The sequence below is a fragment of the Tasmannia lanceolata genome, unplaced genomic scaffold (genome assembly GCF_043159265.1).
Source record: "Tasmannia lanceolata isolate RefF3 unplaced genomic scaffold, GAP_Taslan_0.1 ptg000008l, whole genome shotgun sequence".
NCBI classification, from domain to species: Eukaryota; Viridiplantae; Streptophyta; class Magnoliopsida; order Canellales; family Winteraceae; genus Tasmannia; species Tasmannia lanceolata.
In genome coordinates, this window is record NW_027518685.1 from 8778594 (window position 1) to 8794137 (window position 15544).

General features: G+C 39.0%; 1 protein-coding gene across 1 annotated transcript; it reads right to left on the reverse strand.

Moving 5' to 3' along the window:
• Positions 1–1110: 1110 nt before the first annotated feature.
• LOC143884244 (BAG family molecular chaperone regulator 1-like) lies at positions 1111–6904 on the reverse strand. Its single transcript, XM_077387701.1, has 4 exons — positions 6538–6904; positions 2688–2944; positions 2120–2266; positions 1111–1419 (listed from the first exon to the last, which is right to left on the reverse strand). The coding sequence occupies exons 1-4, from the start codon at positions 6746–6748 to the stop codon at positions 1282–1284; spliced, it is 753 nt and encodes a 250-aa protein (XP_077243816.1). The 5' UTR covers positions 6749–6904; the 3' UTR covers positions 1111–1281.
• Positions 6905–15544: the final 8640 nt, after the last annotated feature.

Consider the following 15544-nt stretch of genomic DNA (forward strand, 5'->3'; position numbering starts at 1 on the left):
ACAATTTTTGGGTCTTGTATTGTAAGAGGGCATAGGATGGTATGTATATGAGATCAAGATATATAGTTGTTCATGTATGTCATCATGAGGTGACCCAAATGGTCATGGTCCCATCCCAGATGGGCACCCCATGAGTAAGATTAAGAATTAAAAAAAAATCAATGGTTTAGCTTTTCTTAGCAGAACACTAAAAGCTCGATGGATCCAGCGCCTAGATTCATACGATCGAGTAGTTTCAATGTCATTTGTTTGGCCTTATGGGCGGCGATCTGGATCAACGGATCTGATCTTATGAACAAGACAAAAGTGGGGCCCAATAAATGTCTTTTAGGAAAGAGTATGAAAGTGACTTCCTTTTAGCACTATTTTACTTATTTGGTTTGGTGGTCAATTATTGGGTCCCTCGAGGGAAATATGTTGCATGTATATGAGATCAAGACCGTTGATCTTGTAGAACATCATAAGATTACTCACATTGTCTTGGTCCAATCATGAACGGATAGCCCATACCTAGGATAAAGGACTGCAAATATCAACAGTTTTATCTTTTTCTTGGCAGAACCAACCATGAATAAAATGTCCCTCCTTAAAAACAGTTGTTTTCCGGCCTGATCCCATGCTCTCCTCACTCACCACCCCTCAAATGTCTCTTTTTATACTGCCTTTCTGCCCCTCTTACACTAGCTAAGTAAGTATTACATGATTTTTTTTTCATGGTTCCCAAACATTCCCTGAACGAGACTTGATCAACGCTTGATGGATCAAGGGCCTATGACCATCCAATCAAGGCAATCTCAACACCATCCGACCCGATCAAGGGGCTAGGATAATCCAATCAAGGCAATCTCAACAACATTTGGCCGGCCTAATGGCTGCCACTTGGATCAACAAATCGGATCAAGTGGGAGCAAATAAGTGTGTTATTATTATAGGAAGGAAAGTAAATGTGAATTTCTTATGAGCATTTTCCTTTTGTTACTTGGTAGTGAATTAGAGATACGTTGTGATCAATTGAGCTATAGGCTCTAGCTCAGAAGGAATCTCAAGGTACAATTGCCTACATCTCATTAGAATATTTGCAATGAAGCATGCCTTTGCAACACAAATGAATTGAGAGTTTCTAACAAAATTGCACGTTCATTATTGAGTTTCAAACAATGGAAGCGAAGGGTCGCTTATTTAGCAAGTGTGTTAATAGGAGGACGATGAATACAAGTAGCTTCATCTGAGGCTTTCTGGCTAAGTACATAGGAATGAATGAAGAGAGAAAAATAGAGGAAATCAATCAAAAAATTCCCATGGTGCTGAGGCTGGGGGATCAAATGTCTCCCATTTGGTTGTGACAACCACAGGCTTTATTCTTGCATTTGAGATCTTGAGCACATCTAGAGTTTCAACACACTTTTGCACTCTCTTAGCCTGTAACATAGCATCCAGAAGCTTTATGAATGTGTAACTTTAAATCTAGGATTTAGAAACAAAAATTAAAATGCAAAAAAAAAGGTCCATTAATGCCCTGTTTGACTTTTTTTAGTTTCCAGAATAGTAAATTTTAGGGATATCATTACAAATTAAAACTTGAACTCTGGTGGTTAAGGGTGTGTTCGACACGGCTTCTCATTCTCTCCTAATTAAACGGGCGAGAAACGGATTGATGAGAATCTTTGGAAACGACTATTAGAAGCTCCGAAGAATCCTCATTTTTAGCTTAAAAAGAAGGTACATATTTAGAAATGGATTCTTGCAGGCTGGTCAGCCGAACAAGATTTTCTTAGAAATCGCTGCTTTTCTCATTCTCGACACCTAAAAAGGGAAGAATGCCATAACTGAATGGTTGCCGAACATGCCCTAATTTACCTTTTTTTCATATGTAATCAAACGATGGAAAATCATGAAATTTGGAAAAAGTTTTTCTGTATCAAACATATCCAGAAAATTCCCGCAATCCAAACAGGGCCAAGAGATGCCCTTATGCGAGAATTCTACAGTTTTTGCCGAGAAAAACCACTAAAATTTTGGAAGCAAGTATATATGCGAATCAACCCAAGTTACACTACACCCCAACCTATATACTGTAAAACAACCAAATAAAAAGAAAGAAATGGATATAGGGATAGACCTGTAAACTTCTCTGGGTGGAGGTGTCTCCTTCTGTAGAAATGCTGTCCAGCTTGATAGCTTGTCTCATGAGCATCTCAATCAACGTCGTGATCTGAACTTCCGCCACCTTAATCCCATTTGAGATGGACTTCTCAATGGTAGAAACCTGCAAGTCATGCGCATAAATGAATAATGTGATTCTCAATAAGCTGTTCACTATATTATCCAAAATAATAACAGTTAAAAACAATCAGTTTGGATCTTAAAACTTGGTAACTTGGTACTAGTAGGAAAAAAATCTCGAGTTTATTCTTTATTCAACAGAGGTACAATTGTATGTCCCGCAATAGGTTCCATTCTTCTACCCTTTTCCAGGAGTCGATGACTATTCATAGCTATTACCTTGACACCAAAGAGTTCGACCCAATGTTTTGGAATGACTAGATTAGACCGTAGTTCTACAAGAATTGCTAATATAACAACCCCATTAAGCATATTTTAAATTACAATTTTTTTATCATTCAGTATAATTTTAAATAGACAAGGATAACCATAAGTGAAATTCCAAAATGAGGAGGATTACAGACCTGCTCTGCCAACTTGTCAACCTCCATGGCAATGTCAGAGAAAGCACGGTGGGCACTCTGGATCTTGGCATTCCTCCTCATCTCAATAAATCTCTTCTCGCGGCTTGATGGGTCTTCAACTAGGATAACTTTTGATCGATCCTTAACACCGGATATGTCTAAATAGGCGCCATTCTCTCGCTCCTTTCCGCGAAATATAAGCCTCTGCTCACTGGGTTGTAACCCAGTCTCTGCCGAAAGGAGCTTTTTCAATTCCCCTGTAAAGAAAATAAGACAGCCATTGGAGGGTCAATTGACTGAATGATTTGAAATGAACAAAATTGCACTCAAGTTGCCCTCCATGCCCAACGATTTTTCCGACGTTTAGCCATATATGGGGCTTCTAGAGTTTTCTTTTATGAGGGTCTTCCTTACCCCAGATATGCACTTATAATCTTTATCTTTCTTAATAATAATTGTTATTTTTCTCCAAAAAAAAAAAAATCCGTCCATGCGAGTGTGTGACAAAGCAATATGTCTTTGAGTGAATTCACTCTCGATCACAAGGATAGTAACTAGTAAGACTAATATATTCACTTATAAGGGTGTTCAAGCATATTTAAAAATGCAGAAAAATTGTCAGCATTGAAATCTACTACTCTAAAAGTCTGTGAAGAAAGTTCTCATCTTGAAAGATCAGAGACTTTGGAAGGGAGAGAGTATACCTCCTCTTGAAATTAGGCACTTCCACTTATGTATTATCCTTGAAAAGTAGAAGTATATCAAACAGGACAAACTAACAAGCACAAAAATGAAAAAAATTGGATTGAGAAAGTGATGAAAGAAAAACTGAATTATATTGGTTTACTAAGATTAGCAAGCAATCAGAGTTTCAATTATTAAAATTGAATGCAAGAGAGATTTAGAGCTTTCCTCTGAAGTGAGCTCTTCAGCACCATCTATTTATCTCAATTATTTGTTTCTCTCCTAATTTCCTCCTTCATGTTCTTCACTTTGGCACCCAAAGTGTGAGTGACTAAGTGTACTAGCATTGGTACAGAATTGCAGACACACATTCCAGACTAATTTAGATAAAGAATATTGTGTATCAGTTGAGTTCGTGCAAGATCCTGTCATCAATGTTGATGATGCGCGACAAAGTGTAAGGAAAATGTATGAAATAGGCGATACTACAGATTTTCTCTCATTATTGAGATAATAAATTTGTATTTCGCATGCAAGTGACCTGTTTTGATACAACCTGTTTTGGGAGTATGTAATTTATATTTTAAAAGGCCCAAATTGCACTCAAACTGCTATTTCATGTTCAAATTGAACCATCAGATAAATTTGTTCCCACTCTCTCTCTCTCTATTGATATGTAGATAAATTTGAATTAAGGAAAGAAGTTTTAAGAGATTGGAATTTGGAAAGCTATAGCGTTGGAGTTAAGTAAAACGTAGCAAAGTTGCCATTCTAATAATTAATGCCCCATAAATTTATAATCTTGTATATATTATTTTTCAGACCAGGAACCAATACTATTCATATGCTAATAATTTATACTCTCGTATTTCTAATACTTAATACAAAAACCAAGTTATATATGATACAAGATAGTAGCTTCTTAAAAAACATTGTTCGAAATACATAATGGTGAAATAATGCTGTTCAAAGTACATACTATATGTAGACATATAGAAAACGTTCTTCAATCTCTTTAGTGAAATCTGTCGTGGTGGTCGCAATAATAACCATGGACTCTGGCATGGCAGCACCAGCAGAATCCCCATCATGCTGTGACAGTAGGAGGTCGCTAGGTTTTGTTCTTGCAGACGATTTTAAAACGTGATGCACGAGAAGCACGGGGCAACGGAAGGACGAAGAGTTTGACTAAGGACATGCCACGTGGCTAGGATGAGGGATGAGGACGGGTGATGGACAACACTCATATGTTAATTAATACTCTCTAATCTCTTATACAAAAAAGCAACCACCATCAGTATTAATTATTAAAGCAAAGATTGTACCTAAGATGGCTATTGCGACCCAAAGTTTAAGCACTTCCTCTCATGTTTGTCTTATCTAATCTATTTTTTTAACTTTTCTACGTTTAGAACAAACCGAAATTGGCGGAAGCACATAAATTTTTGGATGGCAAAAGTCTGCGTCAATGTAGCAACCGGCAAAGCACTTTCCAGCCATCAAAATGGAAGGTGTTTGCTGTCAATGAGAGGGTGCTTTGCTCAATTCAAAAAGTACAATGAATTTTCTAATATAGAAGCTGATATTTACACCCCCCACGTTTTTGCAAGATACACTCTTTTAGTTTATTGTAAGCCCATTTATTGACTCGTATAGCTGGCTACAATGAAAACAGGGAAATGGTACCACCCACTTTTTTGGCAATTGCACCTTCTCTCATTTTTTTTTTAATTTTATGAACAGCAATGCACCTTCTCTTTTATCTAGGACTTTTTAATTGATAAGTACCAATAAACGGTCTAATTTGTACCAATAAATTAAGAGTTTTGCTAACGAGTGCTCCACGGGCACTTGTTAAGGGGCATTTAATTGCTCTTGGGATCATGATTTTACACATGTTTTAATGATAAAATCTCAAAAGATGTGTAAAAATATCACCTGGAGTACGCATTCGCCCCTTGTAAGGTGAACAATGGGAAACTTTAACACTTTTTGACGTCAAATCACATTAAAAGGAGTCCGAATGCCTACTGCCAAATGCATACTGCACTAGGGATGAAAATACCATCGCCCAGTATCAAATTATGTATAAAATCACGATCCAAAGGGCAATTAAATGCCCCCTTAACAAGTGCCCTTAAGGCAGTCGTTAGCAAAACCCATAAATTAAAACATAGAGTAAAAAATAGAATGTGGCAAAGACCAAAACAAGTGGGTAGGGATTGATGGATCTAAGATGTTTTAAAATAGAGAAAAGGCATGGTGTATCTATCAAAACCATAGTTTTAAATTTCAACCGAAATCCGAAAGACAGACACTGAAATCGATTAAAAACCGAAACGGTCGAAATTTCGGTTTTTGCGAAATTTGACCAAAAAAATCTTTTTTTTAATATTAATTTAATATTTCACCGGAATTTCGGTTGAAATTTCGACCGAAATTTAATATTGAATAAAATATTAGTTTCGGGCTTTGTACCAGATTTCGACCGAAGTTTCAAAATTTCAGGGTCCGAAACCGGTACCGAAACCGAAATTTTAAACCTTGATCAAAACAGCTGGGTACAAGTAAATTAACCCCTGCCCCGAAACAAGTATTGATATCTGCATTCCCCAGTTTCAATAATGGCGCTTCACTCCTTAATTTGTACAACTTACAATAAACTTTTGAAGGATGTTACAATTTCCAAAGATGCTCTCAACAATCAATCAGACTACTGGTTAATAAGTATCGTATTATCAGAGGTTTCATACGAAATTACGAAAATGCCCCTATAAACAAACAGGGAGTCAAACTCCTAAGCTTTTTTCCAAGTGTTTTCCTACTGTTCCTGGTCTACCGACGCGCGTATTTTCAACCGATCCCTCTAAAAAAGAAAATTTTCTAAAATAAAACCCGAGATTGCAAAAAAATGAGAAAAAGGCCAAAAAAGGGTGATGATATTTCACCCCTGCATTACTTGCACACCCCCTTTGACATGATTTGACACTCCCTTATAACGTGATTTGACATAAAGTTGCCCACTTTTCACGTCAAATCAGGTTATCGGGGGGTGTGCAAGTAATGTAGGGGGTTGAAAATATCATCTCCCTCTTAGATTTTTTCTAGCCTTTCCAGAAACAGAAAATCCAGCCAAAAGAAAATCGGAGAGAGAGAGAGAGATTACCAAAAGTTGCTTGCGAATTAACGGAGATCTCATATCGGACCAGGCCATAAGCGATCCGGATCCGAATATTCGGAGCCGAAATATCAGATTTGACACATCGCTTTTGCACGAGCATTCCTCCAGGCCTCATTTCACAGTCGATCTCTTCTTCACTGGACATCTTCTTTGTCATCGTCGAGCTCTGGCTCAGTAAGTCCGATCTCTTCATCATTCTTCTTACACAAGAAATTTCCACCGGAAAATTCGTGTATTGCCGGAATTTCACAAATCTCACTATTTCTCCGGCCTGGATCTAGTGGTTTCCCGCTATGGGAAAAACAAAATTCTAGGGCACTTCTTGCCGACACTTTCTCTCTCTATTCTATTTCTCATGAGGTTTTGTATATATACTCAAAGAAATAAAATATCTGTGTTTATAAATTCGAGATTTTTCTGGCCAATAGAAATTTGCCACGTGTGATTACCGTAGTAATTATGTGACAGCTAAGCGTCGGTTGCCGACAGGTTACGAGAGGAATCTTTGGGAAGAGGAAGTCCACGTCTTTAATAAAAAGATTTGCCACGTGGCATTATGTGATTGGTTACTGGGGTTTGGGCCTGGTGGTTTAGTTCATAGTTTGGTTTGGTTTCTTTCGAGGTTGTTGTGAGCTTGTGATTAGGTGACTGTGCAATTACGATACTGACCCCAATTAAACTTGGGATCAATGGTTTTGCACTTAATTTGATAAAATACAAGAGGAATGTTAGAATGAAGGGTGCCCTTGCAAAAATCAGCTTCAAGATTCCCTGCTGGTTAATTTCTGCAAAGTACATTTATGGTGGCACCGAAATAAGTGGATGGCGCCTAAACAAGTGGAAATCATATTCACCTTGCAGAAATCAACCAATAAGGGAGCCCTTGAAGCTGATCTTTGCAAGGGCACCCTCCATTCTATCATTCTCCAAAATACAATAGTTCCAAGACTTCTTTTTTTTATCAAAATGATTGTAAACTATCATTTGCAATGCACCATAACGAGTGATATGGGTTATTTATTTAATTTTGGTAATACATTTATTTTAGGGGTCTCAACTTATGTCTTAGTCACTATCCATTCAAATCTCTTCATAGGTTGGACTGGATTTCCAGTTATCTTCGAACAAATCGCCCATCGCCTTGTCCTAGTAGGTCCTACTTGCATTTTTCACAGTTAAAAATCTCATAAGAGGGAAAAGGAGAGTCTATACGCAGGCATGAGAAGTGAGGTAAGGACTTAGCGTCAATGGTTAGAGATGGAAGAGAAGAGGGTGATTGAATATTTGAGAGAGGGAATTTAAACAAACTCAAAAATTTAATCATTTGAAAAACAGATGAATATGACTTATTTTTACTAAAGTACTAAAGTACCCCAGAAATAATTCTTAAACTTTTTTTTTTTTGATTGGTGATAATTCTTAAACTCGTAAAAAACAAATCAGAAAGCATTTTCATAAAATAGTATAATAAAATCGGATTTAGGAGTGTTCCACGGCCTTTTGTTAGTTGCTGGGATCCGACAGTGAAAATTTCGGATCCTATGATAGAGTCTCAAAAAGTGTGCATGTGTCCTTTTAACGTGTTTAGATCCTGTTCGTTTAACTTTGGATTCGGATGCACCATTGACACCCCTAATTTGTTTATATATTTATTTAAATAAGATAAATTTTTAATTAAATTTTGGGATTTTGCAAAAGATACTGTTATATGAGAAAATGGTTTCTACACACTAGCTTAAAATACAGTGGAGGGCATATTGTTTGGGTGATCCAAACCATTCATTTGATTGGCTCTCACATAGATAGGGTGTCCACAAAAAATAAGCTCCATATGATCATCCCAACCCTACGATTTGTGGAGGTAAAATGGACGGGTATAAATCTTCACAAATTTGTCCAGTTTTTACCTCCACGGTTCGAAGGGTTAGGATGATCCTATGAAGCTGATTTTTTGTAGACACCCTATCTATGTGAGGGCCAATCAAATGAATGGTTTGGATCACCCAAACAATGTGGGCCTCCACTGTATTTTAAGCTAACATGTGTAAAGTGAGAGTATTGTCTTCTTTCTACCTATGCAATGGTGTTTTTGTCATTTCATCACAAAAACACCTAACGCACGTGAAGCTGACGGCATCACTCCACTTGCTAATTAACTTCAATCAAACGGAATGATTTTTTTTAATAAATTGTAAAACTAGAAGACTTTATTTGCAAATACTTCAAAGTAAGAGATATCATTTGCAAACCCCCCTCTCAACTATTTATGAAAAATCACAACGACTAATTAAAAGGGGAAAAAACAAAGTGAGTTCGGCCCACTATCAAAAGCACGGTACGCATCCTTTCATTATTAATATTGTCATTTTACGGCGGGATCATTGCTAGCTATCAATTTTCGGGCCCCGTTTGTAATTACCCGGTAGATTGGATCAACGGATCTGATCATGCCCACGTGGCACATCTGCTCCAAAAATGGATGCTCCGAGAGAAATGAACGGCCATATTTTATTATCATCTTTCTAAAAAAAAACCCATTTCATGTAGAAAATCAAGAATACAAAAAGAATAAGATCTCAAAATACGGCCGTCCAATTGTAATGAGATACGGTGTATCTCATCCACCAAACCTGTAATACTATTTTTCTAAGCATAGTGATAGGGTAACCGAATTGGGAACCGAGAATCCAACCAAACAAACAGCCTCTCCAATGTACACAACAACTTTCTCCTCCTTTTCTCAAAATGGCAAAACTACCCCTCTCTATGTGATGTGGCATTGGCATGAATGTCTTTGGATGCCACATGCAGGGCATCCTCATGCAATTTCCAAGAGAAAAAAAACCACTTCAATTTTATGATGCTTAGTTGCTAATGTAGCATGAAAATCCCTAAAAACTACATAGGAAACGGGTGTAATAATTGCATGTTTGATGACATGACATCACATATCTTTTCATATGAAATTACCGAAATAGGAAAAATGTTTTAGGTAATCCTCCTCCCCCAAGGGGGGGAGCAAGGAATTTAGAGTTGGGTGTGGGGGGAGGGGGCGCATGGCCCCTAAACTAGCTTGGCATGCATGTATAGCCATGCACCATATAAAGGAAAGTCATGGGTGGCCATGGTCCCCCTCAAGCTATATGTGCCTCCCCTCCCCTCCCCTCTCCTCTCTCTCTCTCTCTCTCTCTCTCTCTCTCTCTCTCTCTCACACACAGTTAACTTTGCATCGAAACAGGGACTTTACTAGACTTTACTAGGGTCTTAAAATCATGCACCCCTCGTTGGACTTTACTTGCACAAAGAATGCTTAATCATCCAACCAGAGCTGTAGGGATTTGTTCGGTTCCATTCTTGGTTAGGCAGCGTGTCTCCATATACATGGTATTTGATTCTCTCATCAGTTTGACCGTCACAAATTCAAGCCATTGCCCATGATTCACCATCATCGGGTGTTCTTTCTTAATCATAGATGAAAAAAGGGCTACTTTTCTTATTGTTCACCATAAGAATAGCAAGCCCGGCTTTATTTTATCTTTAGATAACTTGACATTTACTTTTGGTCTTGTTCGTGAATATTAGTAAAATTTAAAGGGGATTTGCAAGCGTCCATTGCAGAAGACATTTCGTGGATGGTCTGTTGCATCTGAATGTAGCCACCTCATGAATGAAGACAAAATCGATCTTCTGAAAGTGAGCCTCGTGTGTGTGTGGTTAACTTTGAGTATGGCTTGCTTGAGTTCTGGTGCTAAACTGAAGACTTATTAATAAAGATGTAAGTCATAAGGTCTTGTCATTCCTGACTTTAAGAGTATGACCTGACTTTAAGAGTATGACCTGTTCTTTCTGGGCTGAGCTCTATCAGACCACTATCCCTGACTACAAGGATGGAATAAAATAAGGTCTGCCTATTTGATTGAGCAGGACTTAAATAGTTCCTTTAACTGCTTTGAGTTAGATCACCAGTTTTAAACACCTCGTGTATGAAGACAAAGTCTGTGGCTTATGTCAGATACACAGACCAGACCATCTGTGAAATGCCTTCTACGATGGACGTTAGCTGATCCAATTTAAAGTGTTGCCCCAGGTTCCTAAATAAATTCGGTTTAAAATAAAAGAGATAAGATAATTTCAAAATAAACTTACGCAAACAAAATAATCAATACTAAGAACAGCTTATCCAAGAATTTCTATCTTTTGGTGAAGAACTCTAGTGGGGTAGCCCCTCATTTTCCATAATGATTGGTCGAATCAATGGACCCAGCACTCAATGAGGGATATACCAACTGGCTGTGAGAACGTGTCAGCGAATTAGAACATGTCTACATGATTGACATGTTAGGATAGCATTTATCAAAGTACGAATAGCGAGTGTGATGATTTTTATCTTTCCGAAATGATAGTAAATTGTTATTTTCACTCTCATATTTCAATAATAGTGCTACAACGAAATTCCCTTTTAAAGATTGTATAATTCTCCATACGCTCTCAATAGCCAATCACAAGTGTGGATTCCCATTATCAAAACAAGGACTGGGGATCTCCTGTCCCAAATTATGTAGAAATTCGTTTCCTTTTTATTTTGTTTTTTTTATCATGGCAAGGGTTATGTCCTAAGGTGAGGGGTCCATCTTTGACGTTACAAGATTTAAAATTTTAGACTATGTGATAGTGTGGTACACACTTTTGTTGATGTGTAGTATGTCTCCAAATACAAATGGATTTAATATTATTTAACTAAGAGAAGTGATATATGCGCCCCTTTTGATTACTTGGGACACCCAGCAACAGCAGTGTACGTGGCAATCAGCCCCATTGAATCCTTCTGATGTGAAGTACATCAGTCATTGATATCCTGCTCATGGGTGTTCCAAGTAATCAAAAGGGGCGGATGTACACTTCCCTTGACTAATTGGTCTTCTATGTAAATCATACTCATTAGGAGTCGAGTCATAAAAAAAATTACATGTAATTGTACGGTTCTAATAAAATTGGAGAAGTATAATTATTAGTATCGTCTAGTAGGAAATATGTTCCTATGGTGATGGTAATCATAAGGGAGATGATTTTTTCACCGCAGTATGCATTCGCCCCCTTTTAACATGAACAAATCATGTTAAAAATGGGGCGAATCCTACCGCGGGGGTGAAAAAATCATTGCTCTATTCATAATCCTATGATGGATGATTGAAAATGGAGTCTCCGGTTCAATGTGGATCACGTAAAACAAAGCTATTTCATGTTGTTATCCAACGATGGCCGGCCAGATATCAGTTCTGTTATGATATCAAGAGTGGGCATTTTGGTCATCGGAAAAGCGTATTCGCATCATTTCTTAGAGAAATTATATGGTGCACGACCGTGAAGTAGCGTGAAGGTGTACTTCAAAAGTACCACCCTTGATATTTAATCCAACAGCAGCCTCTTAAAAAGTGGGCTGCTATTGGATCAAATATCAAGGGTGGTAAGTTTTTGAGGGTATTTGACTGTCTGGCATCATATAAAAACTCTTTTTCGCGACATATGTTTATTAATTTAGGGTGATGATGAATTCGCACCTCCTGTAGGATAATTCGCACCACATTAAAGTAGCGTATGTGGCGGACTTTAGCGCTTTTTGACGTTGATTCAGCGTTCATGTGGTGCGAATTATCCTACATGCGGTGCGAATTTATCATTGCACTTTTATGTTTAGCAAACGAACCTAACTTCCATCCGAACCACCGGTGTCCCCTCCCAACCGCTACGTGTCGTTTTCTCAGCTACTCCAAACCGTAACTAAAAAGCAGGTCCAGTAGGTAACGCGAGCCTAATCTGTCACTTGGCTAACTATCATTGGATCCAAGTTTGGAGCCAAAACTGACGTGGCAACAATGGGAGTGGGCCAGGGCTGTTATATGATTGCCACGTTCCAATGAGTTGGCATTAAGCAATCAACCACTTGTCTGACAGGGACAGCTTTGTCGTGTTTCCCAGAAAACGACAAAAAGTCCGCTTCTTTTTCTTTTTTTTGACCGGCAAATTGTGGGACCCACCGTCGCTTACAAGGAGCTTCGCTTTAGATATCGACCGGCTAAGCGGGGTGATGCTATGACAAGTCACCGACAATGGCGCGTGTCAGAGTCATCTCACCCGTGATGGAACTTTCTGACCCTGATGAAATGACGAAAATACCCTCTCATTTTTTCAGCCCCTCTAAAATCGTTGAAACATCCGAGGTGGCTGTCCTAAGTAAAAAAACAGGGGCCGATATATTGCTTCCCTTGTTTTTGGTGGGTAAATTTTTATTCTTGTGCGTGATCTCGGCCATTTATCTAGTAGCCATGTATTTGGATCGGCATTAATGGTAAATGCATGCAACACGGCATCATTAGACTCCTGCCTGACAATAGTAGTAAGAGATCGTTGGGTTTTTTTCTCAGTCTAAAACTTAGTGCAAAAGAAAAATAGGCAAGACAAGGACAAATAGGTGGACGAGGTGCCAAATGTCAAAGTGCCTAGATAAAGAAAGGGGTTATGATGATGGAAGACACTTGTACAATTTCATAACGCGTTGTCGTAGCACCGGCAGACCAATGTGACTAGTGACGACCGGAATCTCCCTGCTCAACCAATAAAATGTCATAGGGAAAAGATGGCCCACCTACTGGTTGCAAACGGACCCAAAATTTTGTTATCCTTAAACAAGGCTATTTCCGTCATTTTAGCCAACGTCTTTTTTAATTTTTAAATCATGTGAGAGTTCTCTTTTTGAAAGTGTTTTCCTTCTCAAAATGATCGATTTGTTGGTTTTTAGTCACGGAAATGATGCTGCAGAAAGTGGATTGATTATTTGATTAATTCTCGGGCACTGATATCCTCTTCCCCACACAGGAACAGTTGATGGGCCCGCAAAATTCTCTCCCCAAATCCAACCCATTATGACAGTGTACCGTCCAGACCATAGGATGATCCAAGTAGTCCATTTGATAGGCCACATCGTAAATAGGTTGTGTCCCAAAAAACCATCCGGTCCATTTCCAAACGATGATCCTAGCCCTCAGATATAAAGAGAAATTGCTTATTATGGAAACCTCTATAGATTGGAGGGTTGTGATCATCCTGGAAATGATTTTGGGAGCACAACCCATTTATGTTATGACCCATCAAATGGACGGCTCGGATCATCCTATGGTCTGGACCGTACACTTCATTTTCAAAAATATGGGTGGGGCCTAAATTGGGCCTCAATGTTATTGTACGAACCACACCATAGGATGATCCAAACCATGGACGGCTTGGATGATCCTATGTTGTGGATGGTACACTTCAATTTGAAAATATGGGTGGGGCCTAAATTGGGCCTCAATGTTATTGTACGAACCACACCATAGGATGATCCAAACCATGGACGGCTTGGATGATCCTATGTTGTGGCTGGTACACTTCAATTTGAAAATATCGGTGGGGCCTACGATTGGGCCTTAATGTTACTGCACGACCAACTCCATAGGATTATGCAAACCATGGACGGCTTGGATCATCCTATGTTGTGGACGGGCCTTAATGTTACTGTACGACCAACTCCATAGGATGATCCAAACCATTCATTTGATGGGTCACAATGTAAATAGGTTGTGCCCCAAAAATAATTTCCGTAGGATGATCACAACCCTACAATCTATAGAGGTTGCCTAAGATGTAGTTTCTATTTAGATCGGAGGGCTAGGATCAGCCTATGGAAATGATATTTTGGGACGCAACCTATTTACGTTTATGGCCCATCAAATGGACGGTTTAGATCAACCTATGGTGTGGTATGGACGGGGCCTACATTGTTCAAAGATGGGCCCACCATTCCACCAACTGTTTCGGTTGGGCCCACCAACTGTTCCTGTTGTGTGTGTGGGGACGGAGAGAGAGAGAGAGAGAGAGAGAGAGAGAGAGAGAGACGTCAAATGATGGGAAATGTGACATATACGTTAAAGCCTAACGTTTAACGTTAGCCAGCCGTCCGGGGCGTGGGCGGGGAGGAAAGCCTACAAAGAGAGGGGGGATATCATCTCCTTCTATTTTAATGGATATTTGCCTTCTCAGTCTCAGTTAGATATGTACGGTGACCCTTTCCTCCATTTTTTATGTGGGGATCTGCTAGGGACCATTGCAGAAGGCATTTTGCGCTTGGGCTGTTGCAGGTGAGAGCAGCCATACAGGCTCAGATTTTGTCTTATTCATTTAATTCAACTGAGGTGACTACTTGCACATGCAACAGCCCAAACGCGAAATGCCTTCTGTATGATCCCTAGCAAATCCCTAGCAAACCCTGGCAAACAGGTGGGCCGGGCTGGGTGAATGGATCCAGGTCATACGGGCCGGGTAAAAAATGACCATGGGTCACTAATTGGTGGACCCGGACCACACCCGCATGGGCCGGGTGGACCTGCGGGTCACCTGTTTTTTTTTTTTTTTCTTAAAGAATTTTGTTGTTTTTTCCATTTAAAGCATTTCACCTTGTTTCTTTAACAACAGATGCCAAATGAAATAACAAAACTCCTTTTACGAAATTCATGATACAAATCCTTGAGAAATTTGCAATTAACATCGGATGCCAAATGAAATCACAGGGAATCCCTTTCATGAAATTCTATACAACATCTTGAGAAATTTTACAGTAATTTTGGAGAAACAAAATGCATAAAATTATAACAATTCATGCATTAATAAAAAAGAAAGAAAAAGGAATTGGTTCTTGTGTTTGTTTCCAAACCAAAAAGTTCAACGCATATAAAAGGAAGAGAGCAATAAAATAGAGAGAATAGCAGTTGCAATTACATGAACTGGAAATGCCTACCATCGATCCAGGCGCAAGATCTTAGTGGGGCATTAAAAGAGCCCAATTGAGAGAAGAGTTGGAGAATCTACAGTAGATGGAGGGATTTGGAGCGAGGTCACTTTCAAACGGGTCACTATTTATTGACCGATCAGGACCCGTAATTTATGGGCGGGCCGGGTC